Below are 21,902 nucleotides of genomic sequence, written 5' to 3'. Positions count from 1 at the left end.
TTTTCTAAGAGAAATTCAACTCTCTATCATCATCCTCTTTAGAAACAATAGCTGACTCATAATACATACTTAAGCTCCAATTGCTTAATCCTCTCCTAATTATTGACCCTATGGTGGATGGTAGAATTATTGCTCTAGAGTATGGAAATAATCTACTTAAAGTTCCCTCATGGTTCTCACTCGTTTTGGCATTCTTTTGCCTCAACGTAATTGAATTACTCCTTCCCTTGTCCAAACTCCCTATTTGCTCAATTGTATTAGTGAGTGAAAATGACTTAGTATATGTTACTATCTTATATATATATTATGAGTATATGATTAAACATATATAACATAGCCAATTTATAATTCTGAATTCTCTCTCTATTAACATATATATTTATTTATACATAATCTTCTCACACTACAAATATATTAGATCTATGAGTTATTTTAGTATATATTTACTCCATATATCTCTTAATACATCAGTAATATTCATATACTATTATACATCTCTATGTTATATTTCTAAGTTGCATGGGTACCCCCCTCCCCCTCCGGACCATGTACCGGTTCGACCTGGGTTCGTTTTTGGAGGCCTGGTTCGATTTGGTTCGAACCAGGGTTCGAACCCAAGAGAACCACATATAAAATTTCGGACCAGGGTTCGAACCCAGGAGAACCACATATAAATTTTCCACATTACAGCATGTTTTAATTTAATTTATGTTGATACATCTTGGGTCTGGGTTGGTAGGCATTACAATGCCACAGTTTTTTAGTGTTGAGTAATCCCTAGCTGTAAAACACTTTCTATTTGAATCAAAATGCTACTAAATTTGAGACACCCACAAGAGAAGATGCTCAACATGTGGCGACCACCATGACCAATTTCGAGGAATTTCAGGACCTATTTGAGTAGCAATATGAATTTTTCAAACACTAAACAATAAACAATGTTTTATTGGGAAATGTTGCCCTGCAGAAGAAAGTTACGGTCACATGAATATGGTCAGGTGGGGCAGCTACTTACCACATTGTCTATCACTGTTTGGCTGATTATTTCTCCTCTAGGTATATTAAAAATTGTATTAAAGAATATTGAATCTGGGACGTCAGACTGTGTTATCCAAAGGCCTCCATGAATGGTCTTTTTCCAGTTTACTGTTGTTGATCAGTGCTTGGGAGATTGTGCCCAAAGAGATTGAAGAATATTCAGCTGGTCAAAGGGATTTACCTTCTGCAAGCTAGATCTAATTAGTTTTTAACCACGTTCAATCGATTATGTTAATCATAATAAGAGTTTGGTAAATAAATTTATGAAAAGAAGAAATATTTATTAAAACTTACTGTTGATCTGCATAAACTAATCAGATACAGTTATGAATTTTTTAAATGAAAGGGAAGAGATCTAGTCGCTAGGGGTTCCAATGATCGCTGTGGTTTGCTACTATAGTGTTTATGCTGTTTTAAAGTTTTTTGTTGTTCAAATGTGTTTATGCTACTATGCTACATTCTAATTCTAACTCATGCTTCGTATATATATATAAAATAAATTTTTTTTTATATGTTTTTGTACTAACGAACCCAAATGAACCCAAACCCTTTTTCAAAATTTTGTCGAACCAGCGAACCGGTTCTCGAACCCGAACTCGGAACCGAACCGCGAACCGGCAACTTAGTTATATTTGTTAGAATAATTTCTTTGATTTTTATCCATACATCTATAAATTTATTCCATAATTAATTATGTCTCTATATCCATAAATTACTTATTTATCATTATTTTGAATTATCTCATATTCATTGTATAAATTATTGCCTAAAAGTATTAAAATATTTTATAATATATCAAGTCCAAACTTATTTCATATATTGCTGTATTTCATCCCTCTTATTAATGCTAACCTTAAAATTATAAGCTCTCTTTTGAAACTCAAAAGAGAGTAGGTATACCCGTACACTTTAAAACATGGAGATTTTTCCTTTAATTTACTCAATCATGCCACACAAGTGTTCCTTCATTATTTCTACCTAAGCCTTCACTCAACTCATGTCCCTCCTTATTCGTTGCAAAAGTAGGTATTTATATTTTTTCTCTCTTGCCAAAAAACTCCCCTCATTTATTCCTAAATCATATTTATATGTTCGTCAATGAACGTAACCTTACTACTGATTGTTAATATTTATTTATTTATGATCAACCTATTTGTGTAATTTACTTAGTAATGAAAGATATGTATTATATCGTTTCATCATTGATCAGTAATTATTAATGATATTGATTAATAAAACATTGTGATATATATATATATATATATAGTAGATTATAAATATTTATAAATTGATTATATTATATTAATAAATAGAATTTAATATTAATTAATAATATATGATTTATTTATTATATAGATTGATAATCCTGTCCTAATATAGTATTAATTGTATATCGATTAATATTGATGGTATTTGCAATATTGAGTATAGTACATATATCTCAATTATATATATATATATATATATATATATATATATAGATTAATTGATTAAATTATATTATTATAAATAGAGTTCAAATGTTAATACGTCATTTATTATATAGGTTTATTGTTCTGTCCTAATACAGTATTAATTGTATATCGATTAATACTGATGGTATTTGCAATATGGTGTATAATGCATATGTCAATTGGTGTTCATGACACATTGGATGATGTTCACACATAAAACTTTCTGTTTTAAACTGCACCAGGTCAGTAGACTGGATGGTGCTTACTCTTGTCCCCAAAATTTGCATGTGTATATATATGCCTTGACCTAAACTCATGAGTAGTAGTTATGTTTTAGTTTACCAACAAGAAACTTATTGGTAAGGCTTGCAATGCTTTGCCTATTTACTCCAGTTTTTCAAGGTTCAGTCAAGAGCTTGATCTTTTCAGTTTCACAGTTTCCAGTAATGCTGACCTTCATTATTTCTCCCATTATACCTTAAACTACCAACAGAAATATTATTTGCAAGGCTTGCATTGCTTTGCTTTATTACCCAGTTTGCAGAGGTTCAGTCAAGAGCTTAATCTTTTTAGATTTGCTGTTGATGCCAACCTTCATTATCTCTTCTACTATACCGTACAGTTCTTTAATCTATTTAAATATTTGTCAATTTAAAAAGCTCAACATTTTTGAAGCATTTCTTGGTTACAACTTAACCCATAGTTAAGAATTTTATACATCAAAGTGCAAACTGCTTAAATGACTCTGAAAATGTGTACACCATTGAATCAGAATTGACAATTAGATTAATTTTAAATTTGGATATGCTTGCCCTTACCTTACTGTAATCATATGATATGCTTAGCATTTCTTAACCTTTTAAAAATCTAGCATTTACCCTGTTATTCACGTAGCAGGATATGGACTGAACTGATAGTTTGTTTTTGTTTTCTGCAGCCTGCAATTGCAGTTGCAATTCGAGAGCAACTTCTAGAGGTTTGCTGTCCTCTATATCTGGGTCCTATATAATACATTGGAATAATAATGATTCTTACAATCTGAATTTAGCACTTTTCTTTTTTTTAATTTGTCTCCTGAATATCATGTTCTATATGTATTGGTTTAAAGGGTGTATCTTGCTGGTTTGCATGTCTTACAGAGCTCTAACTGAAAGTAAAACCATAATTCTGTAAATGTTGCTCTGTAGTTCTTTTCCAGGTACTCTATCTTTTAACAACCTAAGTGTGTTGTAGATTGCAATACAAAATGTAACTTCAGGAAGAGAGACAAGAGTAAGCAAGAAATCTCGGCGAGACAGGGGGGTTGAGTACACTTCCACAAGGTTTAACTAAGTCTAATCCTTTTCTATTGTAGGACAATTAATCAACTGAGCTTTAGCTCACTAGGAATGGCAAAACTATCTTCACATATGTCATGCTTCTAATTGTTCAATGTAATTTGATTCATATGATTATTTATATTCTTTTGGTATGCGTAAAAAACAAAAGCAGTCAATGGCTAGATCTTATTTGAAAACAAAATGAATTTGTTCTCGCTGTGACTACTTTTTCAGTAAAGTTGGTGGGATTGCTTTGGATTACATGAAACGACTTGGCAACAAAATAAGCATTTTGAGGTCAGTTTCCTTTTTACTGTTTACATGCATTTTCAGTGGAAGTAAAGATTTATTTTAGTAGTTACCTAAACCTTTCTATTTAACAATGAGATCTGAATGGTGATGTTGAATGTAATTTCAACATAGTTGCACAAAAGAGGTAGTGTACTAAAGTTTTAAGAATTTGATTTATTACATTAAACAATGGGATTGTAACCTTAAAACTTTTGGCTCTTGCATTTTCCAGAATGACAATGTGATAGATTGATATTCATTGATAGAAAACTAAATACTGAATCCTCTCTTGAACAAAGAAGCTTAGATGCTAAACATGTGACAATGTGTGATCAACTAAGGCAACTCCAATATTCCTTCTAATGTTGTACTTTACTTAGTTTTGTGATGTGATTTGATGGTAATCACTTGGGGACTTACATTAACTCTTTCACAGAGAAATTATTGACTTCTTGAATGTGAATGGTATAGCAATTGAGCTCTTTGAACTACTTGTAGCAATAGTTTAAAAATATGCAAATGATATGAGGGTTTCGAGCATAGTTATAGGAGTCTACGAGTCCAAGGGCGAGTCAGTCAAAATGGGTCTTTTGGCCCTATACTTGACTCCAATGAGTCAAATTGAGTATTCGCCGAGTCATCCAGACTTTGCTGACTCATTGAATCCCAAAGCTAGGACTCAATTGTGGTAGTTAGTGGCACAAAGTGAAAAAAACAAATTTGTAAAAGATTTCCATTGACTTTTTACATTTATTGCCTTCTTTCAAACGTAAAAGGAACATTCATTCATTTGCAAACACAAAGAAGAGTAGTTGTTCCAATTTTATCCATTATTCAAGGTCGATGATGAGGTGCGGAGTGAGCTCTACCATGTTGTAGAGAGAATGTCACTTGATTCCTTGGTTGGAGCAAATGTAGCTCGTGAGATAGAAATGTATATAAATTCACAAGGAGACTTCTTCTTAGAGACTTATGCAAGAAACATCGGGCACTACTGATGCCAGGTAAAAACTTATTCAAGGCATAATTTAAAATTTAAATCTAAACTTTTCTATCTATGATTCTAAGTCTATAACCATTCTATGTTGATAAAGTCTAAGTTATAGAATAGATTTTTAAATTTTCTTGTTTTAGATGCATGATAGAAGAAGCTTGGTACTTAGGTGCCAATCTATAGGGTACTATAGTTCGTATCTTGAGCCAACTGTGGAGTGCCTCAAGATGCGAGCACAACTTGAGCATATACACTCAAAAATTGCAACAAGTTGGCAGTGAAAAGGTTGAATGATCTTGTGTTTGTTTACTACAACCTTCACCTCTGTCATTAACATATCTTGGGCACTAACACATCGCCTATTATTTTAGTGGAGGTTGATCTATAGGCCGAGTGGAACACTTAGTATGATTATGTTGGCTACAGTGACAAATACTTTGAAATGGGTTGATTAGGTGGACTGAGTGGCAGAGGCAATAGTGATGGGAGAGGAGGAGGAGGCTAAAGTGCGAGGAAACTCATTGGAGGACCCTAAGTCTAAGAGTGAGGATAGTGAGGATGAGGACTTGGATGTCATTGAGGTTGAGCCCTAGACACAAGGAGAGACGATGGCTGCAGAATCTTCCATGACCTATCTTAGGTGTATTTGTAGCAAAGTTGCAGGTTCGACCAATCATTGATATAGGGTACTTTGAGCTTTAGTCTTCTAGTTTATTCTGATATATGCTTTGAACTTTCCATTCCATTGATTTCATATTCCATGAATATTGTAGACATTTGACAATGACACTTTATATTTCAAATGTGTTATTTAGTTAATTTATTTCGTTTAGAAATTCACATTTGTACTTATGTGATCAATGTAAATTTGTGTATGTGTGCAAAGTAGATTTTGTTTATCTCAATTATTGTTCTATGAAGGAGATTTATTAAATTGTTAATGTTAGATAGCTTTTGTCGGATGAACATATGTATGATTATATAATTGAGTTATATGTGTGTGTGTGTGTGTGTGATTAAATATAATAATATATGATTAATAATATTATATATTATTAATCTAATTAACGAAAAGACATGTCCCTTCATAGGACATGTTTGTTCATTTCTTATTCTCAATATAAATCTAAGAGGATGTTACATTTGAAAAACACATACCACAATAATGGCAATGCTATTACATTTGCTGCATTCCTCTGAAAATCAACATGGTATCAGAGCAGGACGAATCTCTCTAGGATCTGGATAATTGAAAAATGTTTGATCTCTATAAAGTATTGACATGTTATCCCTACATGCATGTGTATGATTAAAATTTATTCAAAGGTATTATCCTATCGAGAATGAAGGATACCACTCGGATCATGCATGTTTCCTAAGAAAGTTGATTGACTTGTTATGGCGATGCTTGCAAGGAGATTTGAGGGCCACTGTTATACCAAAAGAGCAGAGTCAGGAGAGAGATGGAGAGGAGATCGCAAGAAAAACTCAACATGTTAGAAAGCATGCACTGACTTGACTCTCTCGGTTGGTTTTTGACAAAATACGTGTGATAAATAGTTTCTTGTTGGCGTTGAAAATCTTTGGTGTAGAATGGTTGGTTGCTCCGCTTTAGCGCTAGGTTTGATAGCCTTGTCGACAATTTTATTGAGCCAAGCTACTAAAGCATTGGTTTCCACATTCTCTAATCATGCGAAGGAACCAAAGGTGGCAACAGATTCAATCAAGAGATTGGCCAGAGCGAAGCCCTAGAAATTATGGTCATCTTGACCAAATTCATGCGAGATGCTTGTAGATTACCATCTTGGGTGGAAAATAATTAATAAACATCTCTAGATAACTGTGTGGATACCATCACAATGGAAGGTATTGACCACTTCGTAAGTTTATAATAACATAATAACCAAGGTACATAATCATGTCATTTTTATGATTAGTGGCATCAGCCATAAGTGATTATACTTATAAGTAATATTAATTGGTATATAATATTTATATTTATATATACAATCATAAAAGAGTAATCTAAAGGGAAGAATTAACTTTGGAATATTATAAATTTTTTTTATTATATTATTATAGATATTTGTTAAACATAAAGAGATTTATTATAGGAGTATGAAAGATAAAGGTTGAGTGTTATGTTATCTTACTTCTATTATTAAAAGTTAACATTAAAAGTACATATAGAAGATGGAATATATACATATATGTTCAAAGTATATTGCAGGAAGAGGGAGATTGATGTTAAGAGGAAAACTTGACTCTTTATTAGAGACAATCTTGAAAGAGAGGGAGCAAGATAGAGGATATGATTCAGTCAACCTTCGTTGATCTTGATCATATTGATTCAAAGAGAGTAAACCATGTTGTGATGGATTCTCTTGTGATCAATAAGCTGTAGCAGTGAAGAGGACTATGTTTCATGAATATACCTTATGACTATGTGATTTTGATGGGCCTACCCTTGTGTACATCATGAGGAAGTGATGACTTCCAAATGATCATCACTTCTATTTGGAGAAGTTGTTGTAAGGTGATGACTTTCCAATAACTTGTATTATGAGATAAAACAAATTGAGTATATGGTGAATGTCTTGCATCTCAACATTTTGGGAGGCCATTACTCTAAGAGTACTTGGTGAATATCTTTGATATTGTGGGAGGCCAATACTCTTGATACCAGATGTGATATCAAACCTTATTTTGGAGTAATTGGTGAATATCGTATGATATTCTGGGAGACTAATAATCGTGATGTCAAATGTGATATCACACCTTACTTGAGTAATTGGTAAATATCATTGATATTCTGGGAGGCCAATACTCTTGATATCAAATGTGATATCAAAACCTTTTGAATACTTGGTGAATATCATTGATATTCTAGGAGGCCAATACTCGTGATGCCAAATGCAATATCAAATGGTGGAAAACTTTTGAGGTATCTAATGATATATCCTTAAAATTTGTCATTCTACTAATGGTTAATATTTGTCTTTTGTTCATCCTCCCTAGCTAAGAGGGAGTGTTAATGTTAGATAGCTTTTGTCAGATGAACATATGTATGGTTATATAATTGAGTTATGTGTGTGTGATTAAATATAATAATATATGATTAATTATATTATTATATTTATTATCTAATTAACGAAAAGATTTGTTCATTTCTTATTCTTATTATAAATCTAAGAGGATGTTGTGTTTGAAAAACACATACCACAATAATGGCAGTGCTATTACATTCACTGCATTCCTCTGAAAATCAACATAAATGATGCATGAAAAAAGTTTTAAATCTTTAAAAATCTTTGAATTTCTTTAGTTTTTAAATTTGTCGACTTGCTGAGATCTTATCGAGATTGGATGCAAAGTCCAAGTCTAAGTCAAAAATCGGCTTTCTGAGTTTGAGGCGAGTCCAAGTCTTAAATATGGTTTACAAATTTAAGCTACTTCTAATTCCACTCCTACAAATGCAAGACAAAGTTGAACTTGTGGTGAGACTAAACCAGTCATTGCTTCACCAAATCAACTATGATAAGGAGGGTGCAATCTTCTAAGGGTACAAGTATGATTTTCAAATTGCTTGTGCTCATCAATCCCATAAGATACGCAAATCAATTAACCTCAAGTAATTGAAGTGAAGTGGTTGCATTGACATTCAACCTAATCTTACAATGTTGTTTGCCATCAACAAACACTAGAAGGTATGAACATTAGTTTCACCATGATTTCAACAATAACAACGACTTTCATTAACATCTCCAACTACTCTACTCCAACTAATTTTGAGCTTCTAACCTACTTAAGAAAATCTTAACTTCGTATTATATCTGAGAAATAAGAAACTATGCAACACTCATAATATTAAAGGTGTTCACCATGAAATCAACAATGCATAAGGAACTTTGGCAGTATCTTGGCAACAATTTCATTTTCTTTTTACAAATGAGAAGGTGTTGCAACTACCATTTACTACACAGTGAAGGGCTAAGATTGATTCAAGATTGATGATCAAGAATAATACTACACAACCCTAATACAACTACCATTTACAAGCATTAAATGCTTATCTAATTAAAACAAGGCACCGAGTTGTGAGAAAATGAGAAAGTTGTATAGCTTTGATGGACTAATGAGAATATTAGCTAGGTAGAAATATTTGGTGGACTCCACGTGCACATTTGGAATGACTTGATTGGATGAACTTGGACATGTGAAACAAGAATCCTTTAATTGGTTGAAGATGAGTTGGAGCCACTTCATTATGTTGATCTTGTAAACTTCATCAGTTACATTTCATCGTCATAAAGAAGTCGTTGCATCTCTAGCAATATCTCTTGACACTCAACATTTTCAAGGTTTCGATTGATTGTGATGTTACATATTCTCAAACTGTTGTCTTCCTAAACTTCCTCTATTTGAAGTTCTCATTGCAATTGCTTGTTCTAGCAATGATTGTTGACGATTTTGTAGAAGTGACATGGTCCTTCGTGTGGTTGGATCCTTCTAGCCGGTCTTGGATTTTTGAAGGAAATTCAAGATTATGATAATCTTCTCCATTTATTGACTTGTTCATTTTCCGTGTACAACTTATTCTTCAAATTCCATCTCGAGGTATGAATCTTACCTTAGGGTTGAAATGCTTGGCCTACAACATTTTTCCTTGTTACCTTGCAAAATCAAAACACTAGCATTTGTCAATGACATGTCATTTTGAACGTATTCCAACTTGCTTCATGAAATCTTATACATCCTTGCAATTTTGATCTCTAAATATATATTGCATTCAATCCTTTTGGCTTCTAAGATCAAAATTTGTGATTATTTCCAATTGATTTCAAAATTTTCTTCATGTAGAATCACATTTCATTAATGTCGCTATGCATTTTTTGAAAAAAAATCAAACTCTGATTTGAATTAAGCCTATGGTTTTTTGGTTACATGGGAATAGTAGTAGGTTGATGGAAGAGATTTAGTTTTTGATATGAATGCATTTTTGCTTGACAGTGTTGGTTGGTTAGGGGTTTCGTGCCGTAGCTTTGTTTCTCTGCATTTATGATATAGTGGAAAGGTTGTGTTTGTGTGGAACGTGTTAGGTGTGTTTTGTTCACCATTTTTCTATTGTGGGTACTTTACGTTTGAAGTTTCGTTTTAGTCAGGGGTTGTGTGTGGTTTGGGTGAGCTATTTCATGGAGATTTTTTTTGTAGTGATCTCAAGGTTTTTTCGAGGGACTTTTGTTGGTGTTTTATTTTGGTTTGTGGTGCTTTGGTAAGTTTGGTTGGAGTTTTTGATTTTGTCTTTTTCTTAGATGGAGGAGAATAGGGTGTCCAATAGGTTGATGGTTTCCAGTGTCATGCCATCTCATGGATCTTCCTTGGGTGTGCATAGAAGGTCATCAAACTCCTTTTATGTTTGGGTGAAGCTGAATAAAGTAAATGGTTCTCTTCCAACGAGTCATGATCCTCTAGTCCTTGTGATTCCTCTTGAATCAATTATGGAAGATGTGGCTTATTGGACCAAGGATGCTTTTATATGTAAACTTTATGGGATTAGAATTTCTTTTTTTGCATGGAAGCTTGGATTTGTCGTTTGTGGGAGGTTGAGGGAGATATGGAGATAATGCTAGCTGCAAACAACTATTTTATGTTTTTTTTTCATGCATGTTTGATTGGAATCACATTTGAAGTTGAACCTTATTTTTATAAATATATGGGTTGGTCATAGGCTTCAATAGTCCATAGCTGTGGGTGGGTGTGGGACGATTTATTGCATACGGCAGTGGGTTGAAGCTCTGTTGGAGGCATCACCATTACTACTGGAGGTGATTGTGCATCCATGTCTTAGTTGCAAACAGATACAAAGAGGGACAGCCATTACCACAACGATCCAATTTAGGTTTAGATTGCCATTTGGAATCGTATTAAGAATATATGTATGCAATTGCTCTTTATCTTAAATTGGCAAATTACATGCAACCCGGTGCCATTATTAAAACATATATTTCTGATTTGTGATTTTCATATCAAATGCAAAGAATCTCTTTCCAGTTATAGTTTGGATTTATAACATCATTTCAAACTTCTTGTAATTGTTTTCTCTTAGCAACTTGGGAAAATTCAAAATCAATTGGAGAACAATTAAATATTGCAAATAAGAGTTTGTACATTCATTTATCAATAAGAGTTTGTACAATAATCCATGTAGTTATAGTCATTAACTTGGGATTAGGTATATTGAAGACGTGCGATGGTTGAGGAATGTCTCTCTATCCCTTAAATAGATGATGAAAATCAAAATAAGAGACAATTCATATTCATATTAAAATTTTTACATATCCTTTGCACACTTTGATATATTATATTCTTTCATTGGTAAAGGAATGAGGGATTGAACAAAGCTTATGGATTTTAATTATTAGGTGAATTTTATGCGGTCTGAATAAATTCGCAGTAGATGGATCATCTGTAAGGAGTGTCTTTATTGTGATTTTATTTCCGACATAATTATCTAGTTTAAATTTTGGGGTTGAAATATTATTAAGTTGTGTCCATAATTATTTTTTAAATTCTATAAATATTTTAATGTTGAGACAAGTGGACTGGGTCATTATTGCATTTTTAACATTGATAAACATAAATATTGTGAAATATTTAATTGTTTCCATATTTATGTCTAGTTTGTCTCCATATCAGAGGAGTTAAAGATATCCTAGACTAGTTTAAAATTGCGTTCGTATAATTGATCTGTCATATTTGGATTATTAATTTGTTTATAGTTTAAGTACATTGAACTTTATAAAGTTGCACATTTCAATGTATAATTTTGACTTTGTTTACCCATTTAATTAAGCACTGGTCTTTATTTTACTCTTGATTCATAATCCATATGCTAGCAATCGTTTCATATCTTTCCTTTGAAGAATTAATATATTCATTTGTTGCATTAATCCGTACTTATTTAAAAAAATTCATATATTCATTTATTTTTTTTAATTCGTAATTTGCAAGTAAAAAACTTTCTATAATTCTTGCCATTTGGAAAATTTCCATTATATCCATATTCTAAACAATCTGCTATAAGGATCTTGGATTTAAGTGATTTATTCAGGATCAGGTACACCCGCCTTGGCCTTGTAGAGCCAGAAGCACAGGGAACTTGAATGACACTATTGAGTTTCGTCAAGTTGGTCATAATCGGTTGGATATCCTAGCATCGAGTTAGCAAGACTTGTAGGATTTCAATCTACGGTTTTGGGAACCAACATGTCTTATAAAGACCAAAAGCCAGCCTCAACAAATAAGATCTCATTGTTTTCTTCACACTTTATTATGGTGAAGTTCAACCTTGATGCACTCTTTGCTCTAATTTGATTTGGAATACCTCTCAATGGTAACCACATGTGTAAAATGTTTGTAGCCACATATTCATTCAATCTCCTTGACCAATCTCTTTCTAAGAGTATACCATATCCATGTGGAATGTCTATTATTGAAATGTCAATGAATTGTTCAATTCTTAGATCAGATGCTATTTGTATATCAATGCGGTTGAACTCTGCAATTTTTGGGACTTTAGTCTTGTCCAATTGTGTGATTTTCTTGTTTGTCTTGGTATTCTTTAAGCCTAATCCTTTATATGGTTAATGACATTGCGGTGCTAGCTGCTTTTGAATCTACCTAGAAGTTATGTAGAAGTTTCCTAAAGATTCTCAAAAAGTAGAAATGGGGTTGGCTCATCCTTTCTTTGGTATAAGACAATTGTATTCTCCTTATAAGTGTGTTCTTTCTCTTTCTTCATCTTATCAAGAATTTCTATGCTTGTTGCACTTCCATTCTATAGTTGTCATATGTCCATTCTTGGTTGCATTCTAAATTTTGATAGTTTCTTCATTCATTGCTACCTCTTAAGCTTAGTCGTATCTTCATTTCTTGTTGCATTCTGAATCACACTTGGTGAACTTTGAGGAACATAAATTCGATTTGATGTATCTTGAGTAATATCATGTGCCCTCTGATCAACATATTGTATGCATTGACTAACATTTGTTTTCAAATTGCATTTAATGTTCTTTGAGAGATACTTGATGTATTCTGCACAATATTTGATGTACTTTGAGTATTACTTTTTTGAACAATATTGTCATCCAAATCATTATGGAGAGTCTCTCCAATCTCTACCACTTTTTAGTAACTCAAGTAGTGTCATACTTAACTTTCTTTACTTCATCTGTCACACATCGACTGAACCTCTTCAATCCATATTTAGGAGGAACATTATTCATTCCTTGCCAACTTTTTGGTGAGTCCTTATTGCTTGCATTAGGATGTGATGGGGTGTTGAAATTATTTGGAGGACTTGATCAAGTCAATGGCTTCTTGGATCTATAATTCATGTGATACACTTTTGGTCTTGAATTCCCTTGTGACTGTTGGAATAGATATACTTCTTTTGTTCCTTGTCCTAAACGTTGTTCAATGGAGGGAAGACATAAGCTTGTTCGCTACTTTGTTAATTTGCTAAGGCTGGTGGAAATTAAAGTTTGGCACCTCCATTGGACCATATGTTGATGTTGGTGGAAACCTTCCATCATGTTCCTTGCAACTCTCAAATTGTGGTGGAAAAATGAAATCTTCTACAACCGAAGCTTGATCATATCTTACTATTGGGACAATTTTATAGCCAGTTATAGGAGGATTTCCTTGATTCCTTGTATTTGGTATCTCCTTTTGAAAAATTTTGGTTGCTACATGAAACTTGATATTCCCTTGGCCATTTCCTTGGTGATTTATTCTGTAGTTTCCTTGATAATTGTTCTGTGAGGCTTGATAATTCTTTTGTATGCTCTGTAGGTGACTTTTTGATTCCTTAGATATGTAACTTCAGTTGACAACTACTTCATTTTCTCGACAATTTCCTTTGTCTCATCCTTTCCTTCTTGAGTCTTTGTAGAAGATATTGCACCTTTGAAGCATGTAGAGTACTTGAGAAATAGGAACTCCTAGATGAAGCAGCAATTGATTTCATGGAACTTGATATGCAGCTGACCCCATATGGAATGATGGACCTAACATGTTTTGTACCAAGCCTTTACTTCAATAGCCTTATCAATGCTGCATTTAAATCAGTTGGAGGAGGATGGGACTGCCTCACAATCATAGAAGTGAGATGATCCAAGGCATTATAATAAATCTCTCTCTTGCAGCACCGTTGACAATATAGGGAGCTTGTAGCCTTGTGTGTGCCTTATGGAATCGATCATTGAAAGAACTAACTAGTTCACCTTCTTGTCTCTTGACTCAACCAAGTTGTGAATGCAATTTGGATGGTGAAATTGGAATACCAAACTCTTTTACAAATTCATCCTTCAATGCTTCCCATGGATTTATAGAAGATTTTGGTAAATGCATAAACATGCGAAGAGCTCATATCTCCCAAGGAATGACTGAAGAGTTGACATGCCACAGCTCCGTAGTTATTATGTCCATTGTGTAGTGCATCTTCAAAAGTCTTGATATGTTCCTTAGCTATTCTATTGGGATCATTGATTTGAAACTTGGTACAAAGCTTCTTCAAGTTTCTAGACATGTCATAGTAATTATTAAAATCAAAGGAGAAGGGTTGTTAACCAAAAAATTTTATCATTAGGAGCTCCTTGAGCCTTTGCTGTATGAAGTAGTTGAACTTGAATTTTTGAGATTGATTAGATTGAACTTGATTTATTAGAGGTTTGTGGAATTGCAACACTATTAATCCTTTTGTTATGTTGGAGTTGACCTTAAGACTAAAAAACTTTTCTTGTAAAAATTGAATTAATTCCATCCATCTTTCTTCACTTATTAATAGCCCCACGAATGAACTCGAATAAATCCATCTAGATGCCAAATTTGTTGATATGAATTTTGCGACCACCTCATAGTTCACGATGAAACACTAAGATTTCCAAGATGAAACACAAAATATCTAATCCTCTCTTGAACAAGGGAGATTTAAGTGCAAAAGAATGTATATGGTGTGTGATTAGGTAAAGCAACCATAAGATTTACACTCGGTACATTAGAACTTTGGTGTTGGGCACAACTTAGTGCTTATGACGTTGTTTGTAGGTAACCACATGGGGACTTACACTATTCACTCAATAAAATATCAACTTTTCTATTCAGAAGATTGAACAATGCAAGCACCTGATCTTAACTCTAGCAAGGTTATAAAAATAGTGCAAAGGAGTAAAGGTTTAGAGATCCCATTCTAATCCTAGAAAGCAAGAGACAATGAATGTCTTTATGAACTCTGCTAGACTTAGCTTTGTCATCAACACCATCAATAGGACACATGTCAATGAGCAAGCAACAATTGAAGTTAAGCTTATATTAAAGTTCCAGTTGACCATGCAAAATGATTTGAAATCAGAAAACTACAAGTTGTATGGATAAGTAAGTTTTAGAATGGTTCATCAAAGATTTCTTTCTTTCAACTGAAACACTTCAAGAAAATTCTAAACTATGTTTAGAAATAAAAGATCTTCACAAAATCTTCCAACTTCAATGATTTGTTTCTTTTTGTGTAGCATCAAAGTAATGACTCTCCAAGAACTTCCTTTACAAATGATGGCAGGGAGGGATCTATAGGAGTCTAAATTACATTCAGTGGTCTAGATTGATTTGGAATCAATAGGTAAGATCATCTCAAGAAAACCCTAATTAAGGTTGCTACAATTTCTAAATGGCATCCACTAGGAAAGTTATATTGTTTTGAAATACATATCCTTTCCAAGGACAAACCTATGAAAAAATTCAATGGGGGAATGCATTAGATGCATTCCCTAATGCATTCCCCTTCATTTCAACTCTGCTTCACCATCCTTAGGAATTCTTTATTGTTCTTCTGTTTCTTTCTCTTGGGTGTCTTGACTTTGTAGTAGTAGAATCCATTGTATTTTCGGCTTCATTGTGATTCCTTGTCATCTTCATCTTCATGATATTCTTCTACATCTCTGACTTGAACCTCGGCAGCCTTGGTCTTCTTGACCTTCTTGTGATGCTTGGTTCCTTCATATTGATCTTCGATTTCCACTGGAAATTCAAGATTATGTTAATCTTCTTGATCTGTAGAATTTATTCAGTTTTCTTGCCTTTTGAATTATTGTTGACATGAATCTTGTCCTTGAATGTAATGAGTCCATTGTTAGCAAGCTCTTGTAATTGGCTAGGTTAGTTCACAATGGCAACCCTCGTGAACTGGCAGTGAGTTTTGAGGGTCTCTAAGATGGGTTTGCTATTCATAGTAAGTCTATTCTGGGTGATTGCTATCTTTGGCAGTGCAGTGGTGGCACAGATGGTTGTTCGTCATCTGCATTTGATTGAGCATTTTATTGATGGAGTTCATAAAATGAGTTATTTATGAGGCTTTAATTATTAAAGGGCACTTTATCTTATTGCATGTTACAAAATGGAATTCTAAATGTGAAGCCTCTTAAGTGAGAAGTGTGAAGAAGAAGCTGACTTGCACAATTGATTATAAATATGACTCCGTTTGTGAGGAATACACATTCACTTATCTATTGCCTTTTTATTCTCTTGTGAGGGTTTGAATTGAGTCTTGGGACTTCAATCCATTGCCGAAGTATAATGGATTTGAGCTGAGGATCTGTAGTTGGAATTTGGCATCTTATCAAACTGTCTTTTCTGTGGCTGAGAAGCAATTTTCTTGTGAAAGAGTTTGGTGATTATTATATCTGATTTGGAATGCCTATTTCTCCTGCTGGCTAGCGTTCTTCCTATTGGCATTTAGGCGATCATATTCTGGAGAAAATTGGCAATTGAAATCACTGTTTACAACTGCAAATTGTATCTTCACATAGGTGTTTACATTCCTACATTCTAGATGCCAGCAGGATTCTATATGACGTCATTGTCAGCTGCAACTTCAGTGTCTGACATTCATGTTTTTTTTCTCTGCAATTGAGGGTGTTATTTTAATTTGCATTTCAGGTGTTTAGCTAGGTATTTGAATGGCTTGTATTCCTGATCATTGGCGTGTAACTCACTATATTTCAAAGGCCATCATTCCTGCTGCCTGGTGTTGCCATGGTCTGCACTTGGGCATTTAGAATCATTGCTTCTGGGCATCCCTATTCACTACAAAATCAGACACCTACTCTCTTGCATATTGGGTGATCTTTAATTGGGAAATCAGGTGCTCTTCCTTGTGTTTGATATCTCTCAACCAGGGGATCGGGCTGCATATCCAGTGCCTGATATTTATTCTACAGGTTGACTGACTCAACACTGCACTTGGCATCTACATCTTCTGCAGCAAAGTGACATTGTTGGCATTCATTTTGCTTAAAGTTTCTAGGGTTGCAATTTGACTTAGTGGGAAGTTGGACGCATTGTGCATGGTCATTTGCAGGTTCATGATATTTAATCATAGTTTCTTATACTATTCGCAGTCATTAATTTGAGTAGTCATGATATTTTAATTGCTACACATTCTCAATATTAGGCATTTTGGGTGTATGGTAAATTTAGCATTCTGGTTTCATTTCACCCTTAATTTTTCACTGTGCAACAATAATCTGCATTGCAAGTCCAATCCTATTGTTAGTAGTTGACATTATTGGTTAGAGATAATTGCTTCTATATTTTAATTTTTAATTTTTGTGTTTCAAAAACAAAGAAATTGCAGCTATAAATCATCCAAATTACGTATTACCTCAATAATGTTGGTGTGAGCCTAGTTGGGTTCATTACAGTGGTATCCAAGTAGTTTCCTGCCAACCTGCAGGGAATTGGGTTCAAATATTTAGTGCATTATGGCTCATAGATTTATCCCGGGTAGGCATTATACTTGTAGAGGTCGCATGTCCCCACCTGGCAATGGAGGACCTGATATTCAATTTGGTACTATGGGCGACAGGGGTGACTGTAATTTGATTGGTTCAACTAATACATGTTATAGAGATTGTGGCACTGGTTTAGACATTGATAGAGAGGCCAAAGAGACACTAAGAGATCTCGCGCATGGTTAGTACCATGTTGCCGAGGTACTGCAGCAACTTTTTGACACATTGCAGCATATTGCACTCCCTAGAAGTCACTGTAGGGAGAGAGGTGCTCAAGATGATTGTGTCAGTTTGCAGAGGTCCCGAGTATATGATAGGCTTAGAGATAGTGACAGGATTAGAGCAGAGGACTGGGACTGGATAGTTGACAGGATTGACATGACTGGTCACACTGGTACATATGATAGGCCACAGAGGCCTACTTTTTTGAGACTTGAGGTAGATGTGGTTAATGCAAAGACTAAAGCCGCACCTGTTGTGGATGACGTGGTAGCACACTTTGCTAAGTGGGATGCTCTTTCGCAAGCAATCAAGTAGAACCTTAATTTTGACAGATACCTAATGTAGAAGAGGGAGCCTTCTAGAGGTAGGCCTACACCTGATAGACAAAGGCCTAGACACTCGAATTTGCGAGAAGTGACTAGTAAGATGACTTTGGAGGACTTTGATGACAGTGCTAGAGTGACAACTCGAGCTTGGGTTTATAAGCTCGACACATATTCGGCATTGCATCCTATAACTAAGGAAGACGCTATTAGATTTGTTGTGTTACACCTAGACAAAGTAGCCCACGGCTGGTGGTACCCTGCGTTGGTCTCCTTACACCATGATCATATTACTTCCCATTAGGAGTTTGTGGACCAATTGATAGAGAGATTTGATAGAAAGCATCTTGTGATATATTTCAGAGAGTTATCTCAATTGAGGTACTCTGGTAGCTTAGAGGCTTACATTAGTTGGTTCTAGAGGCTTTCAGTGATGGTATATGATATATCTGAGCAAAGGAGGGTGATGTTGTTTATGGAGGGATTGGTTGAGCCACTGCTAGGGTGGATTAAGTGATTTGACCCATCTACTTTATAGGAGGCTATGAGTAAAGCGAGAGACCTTGAGTCATCTTCTTCTCGAGGCAAGCTTGCTCCAAATCCTTTTGCCTTTCCGCCTATTGGTGAGGAGCACCCACCAATTTTTGGGGACAAGGAGAAATTAGTTGGAAAGATTGATGAGGCTTCATGTTAGGATCTGAAGAGGAGACACTTTTTTTTGGGTGCAAGGTACCTTATTCTAAGGATCACACTTGTGCGTTGAGGCCTAAGGGTGTAGAAAATCGTAGCATGTGGATATATTCTGACAAGATTGAGGCTAAATCATCATAGCAACCTGATGATTTGGATGTGGATGATTAGGCAATAGGGTATTTACTGTGATGAGTGCATACAACTTCATATTTGATCCCCATGTACATGATATCTATAAGGTGCAAACTTTGCCTGCACCTAAGTCTGATGTTTGACAGGAAGGTTGGGTTAGTGTAGTGAAAGAGGCGATATTGAGACTTCCTATAGAGCTTCCTTCTTGTGATACCTTGGTTTCTTTATCATCAAAATAGGTACTGAGTGTTGTTTTATAGGTTTGTGTTGTTTGTTTTGATGGTGTTGTTGGTATGGAGATGGTTCGATATTGACGGGGACGTCACACACATTTTCCTATGGGATCTTTGTGGAGGTTGGAGTAGAATTTGTTACCAAATTTCTTGAGGACAAGCAATCTTTGGGAGGGAGGACTATAATGCCCCGATTTTTAGCAGGCTCCTACAGTTGGCTAGGTTGGTTCATCATGGCGACCCTTGTGAGTTGATAGTGAGTTTCGAGGGTCTCTGATGCATGCATGGTATTTATAGTAAGTCTATTTTGGGCGATTGTTATATTTGGCAGTGTAGTGGTGGCACCGATGGTGGGTTGTCATCTGCATTTGATTGGGCATTTTATTTATGGAGTTTATATCCACTGAGTTATTTATGAGGCTTTAATTATTAAAGGGCACTTTATCTTATGACATGTTATAAAATGGAATTGTAAATGTGAAGCCTCTTAAGTGAGAAGTATGAAGAGGAAGCTGACTTGCACAATTGATTATAAACGTGACTCTATTTGTGAGGAATTGGCATCCAATTATGTATTGCTTTTTTATTATCTCTTGTGCAGGTTTAAATTCAGTTTTGGGAATTCAATACATTGCTGAAGTATAATGGATTTGAGCTGAGGATTTGTAATTGGAATTTGGTGTTCTCTCAAACTGTGTCTTCTGTGGCTGAGAAGCGATTTGCTTGTGGAAGAATTTGGTGATTATTATCTCTGATTTGGAATGCCTAGTTCTCCTGCTGGCTGGAGTTCTTCCTATTGGCATTCAGGCGATCATATTCTGAAGAAAATTGGCAATTGAAATCTCTGTTTACAACTGCAAGTTGTATCTCCACATGGGTATTTATATTCCCACATTCTAGCCGCCAAGAGGATTCTATTTGGTGTCACTGTTGGCTGTAACTTGGGCATCTGACATTAATGCTTTTTTCTCTGCAATTGAGGGCATTATTTTAATGTGCATTTCAGGTGTTTGGCTGGGTATTTGAATGCCTTGTATTCCTGATCATTGGCATGTAACTGGATTTCAAAGGCCATCATTCCTTCTGCTTGACGTTGCCATGGTCTGCACTTTGGGTGTTTAGAATCACTGGTTTTGGGCTTCCCTATTCTCTACAAAATCAGATGCCTACTCTCCTGCATATTGGGCGATGGTTGATTGGGAAATCAAGCACTCTTCCTTGTGTTTGATGTCTCTCAACCAGGGGATCGGGCAGCATGTCCAGTGCCTGATAATTATTCTACGGACTGGCTGACTCAACACCACACTTGGCATCTACATCTGCTGCAACAAATCACCATTGTTGGCATTTATTTTGCTTAGAGTTTCCTGGACTGCGATTTGACTTAGTGTGAAGCTGGATGCATTGTGCATGGTCATTCTCAGGTTCATGGTATTTAGTCATAGTTTCTTATACTGTTTGGAGTCATTAAAACTTGATTAGACATGATATTGTAATTGCTCCACATTCTATATATTTGGCATTTTTCACTGCACAAACAATAATCTGCATTTCAAGTCCAATCATATTGTGATAGTTGGCATTAATGTTTGGAAATAATTGCTTTCACATTTCAATATTTGAGTTTGTATTTCCAAGATGAAGGAGTTGTGTATGATAGAACACCCAGAATACATATTACTGAACATTGCAGTATTGTGAACCAGTTGGGTTCTTTACATTGAACTTGTCCTAATGTTTGTCCTCAAGTTTTCTTTGAGTCTTCTAGGTAGCCCTCTTGATGTATTGAACTCTTCCTTAGGCTTGTTAGTGAATCCTTCTTCGTTTCTCATGATCACTCGGCCATCCTCCATCTAATCATTTCTTCACTTCTCATGAAGAAATTCAAACATTGAATTTTGATCTTGAATTGGAATTCTCACTTGGTTTGAACTTCAAATTTGACATTTAGGGTCCGTTTGGTTCTTGGAAGATGACAGGAATTGGCTTTTTCAAAATCCGAATTTAAATTTTTTTGTGTTTGTTTCAAAATTGGCAAAATGGAATTAGCACACCGGACTTCCAATTTTGCCTCAAAACAGGTTTTCCAACTTCCTACTAGCAAGTAGGAATTGAAAATCAAAACCTGGTTATATTTTTTAAGAAGTGTAAAAACAATAGATTGGATTAATTTTTGAAATTTGCCTTCAACTCCAAGCTTACACATAAAAATGTGTCTTCACATGCATCTTTTGAGTGAAACAAACGGTTCAAGTAAAATTCCAAAAATCGGAATGAAGATTTGCAAAACCTTGATTTGGCTAAACCAAGGTTTGTAGAAATCCAGGTTTTTTAAATTCCACGAACCAAACGGACCCT

General features: G+C 34.8%; 1 protein-coding gene across 12 annotated transcripts in view; it reads left to right on the top strand.

Moving 5' to 3' along the window:
- Positions 1-21,902, top strand: part of BSH (transcription regulatory protein SNF5, putative (BSH)) — a 269,940-nt gene that overhangs the window by 169,594 nt on the left and 78,444 nt on the right. For 11 of the 12 annotated variants that reach the window (XM_089788052.1, XM_089788058.1, XM_089788055.1 and 8 more), the window contains 3 exons: positions 3,430-3,468; positions 3,726-3,814; positions 4,046-4,108. In XM_089788052.1, the coding sequence (XP_089644178.1) occupies positions 3,430-3,468; positions 3,726-3,814; positions 4,046-4,108 (191 nt within the window). Of the gene's footprint in view, positions 1-3,429; positions 3,469-3,725; positions 3,815-4,045; positions 4,109-12,195; positions 12,624-21,902 lie in introns of those variants that run through there. The other variant, XM_089788049.1, reaches the window with a different exon arrangement.

The sequence above is a fragment of the Cupressus sempervirens genome, chromosome 6 (genome assembly GCF_028749045.1).
Source record: "Cupressus sempervirens isolate cs-2001-9-10 chromosome 6, ASM2874904v1, whole genome shotgun sequence".
Taxonomy (NCBI): Eukaryota; Viridiplantae; Streptophyta; class Pinopsida; order Cupressales; family Cupressaceae; genus Cupressus; species Cupressus sempervirens.
Note: the sequence above shows the minus strand (reverse complement) of the source record. Positions and strands in the feature narration are given on the sequence as shown.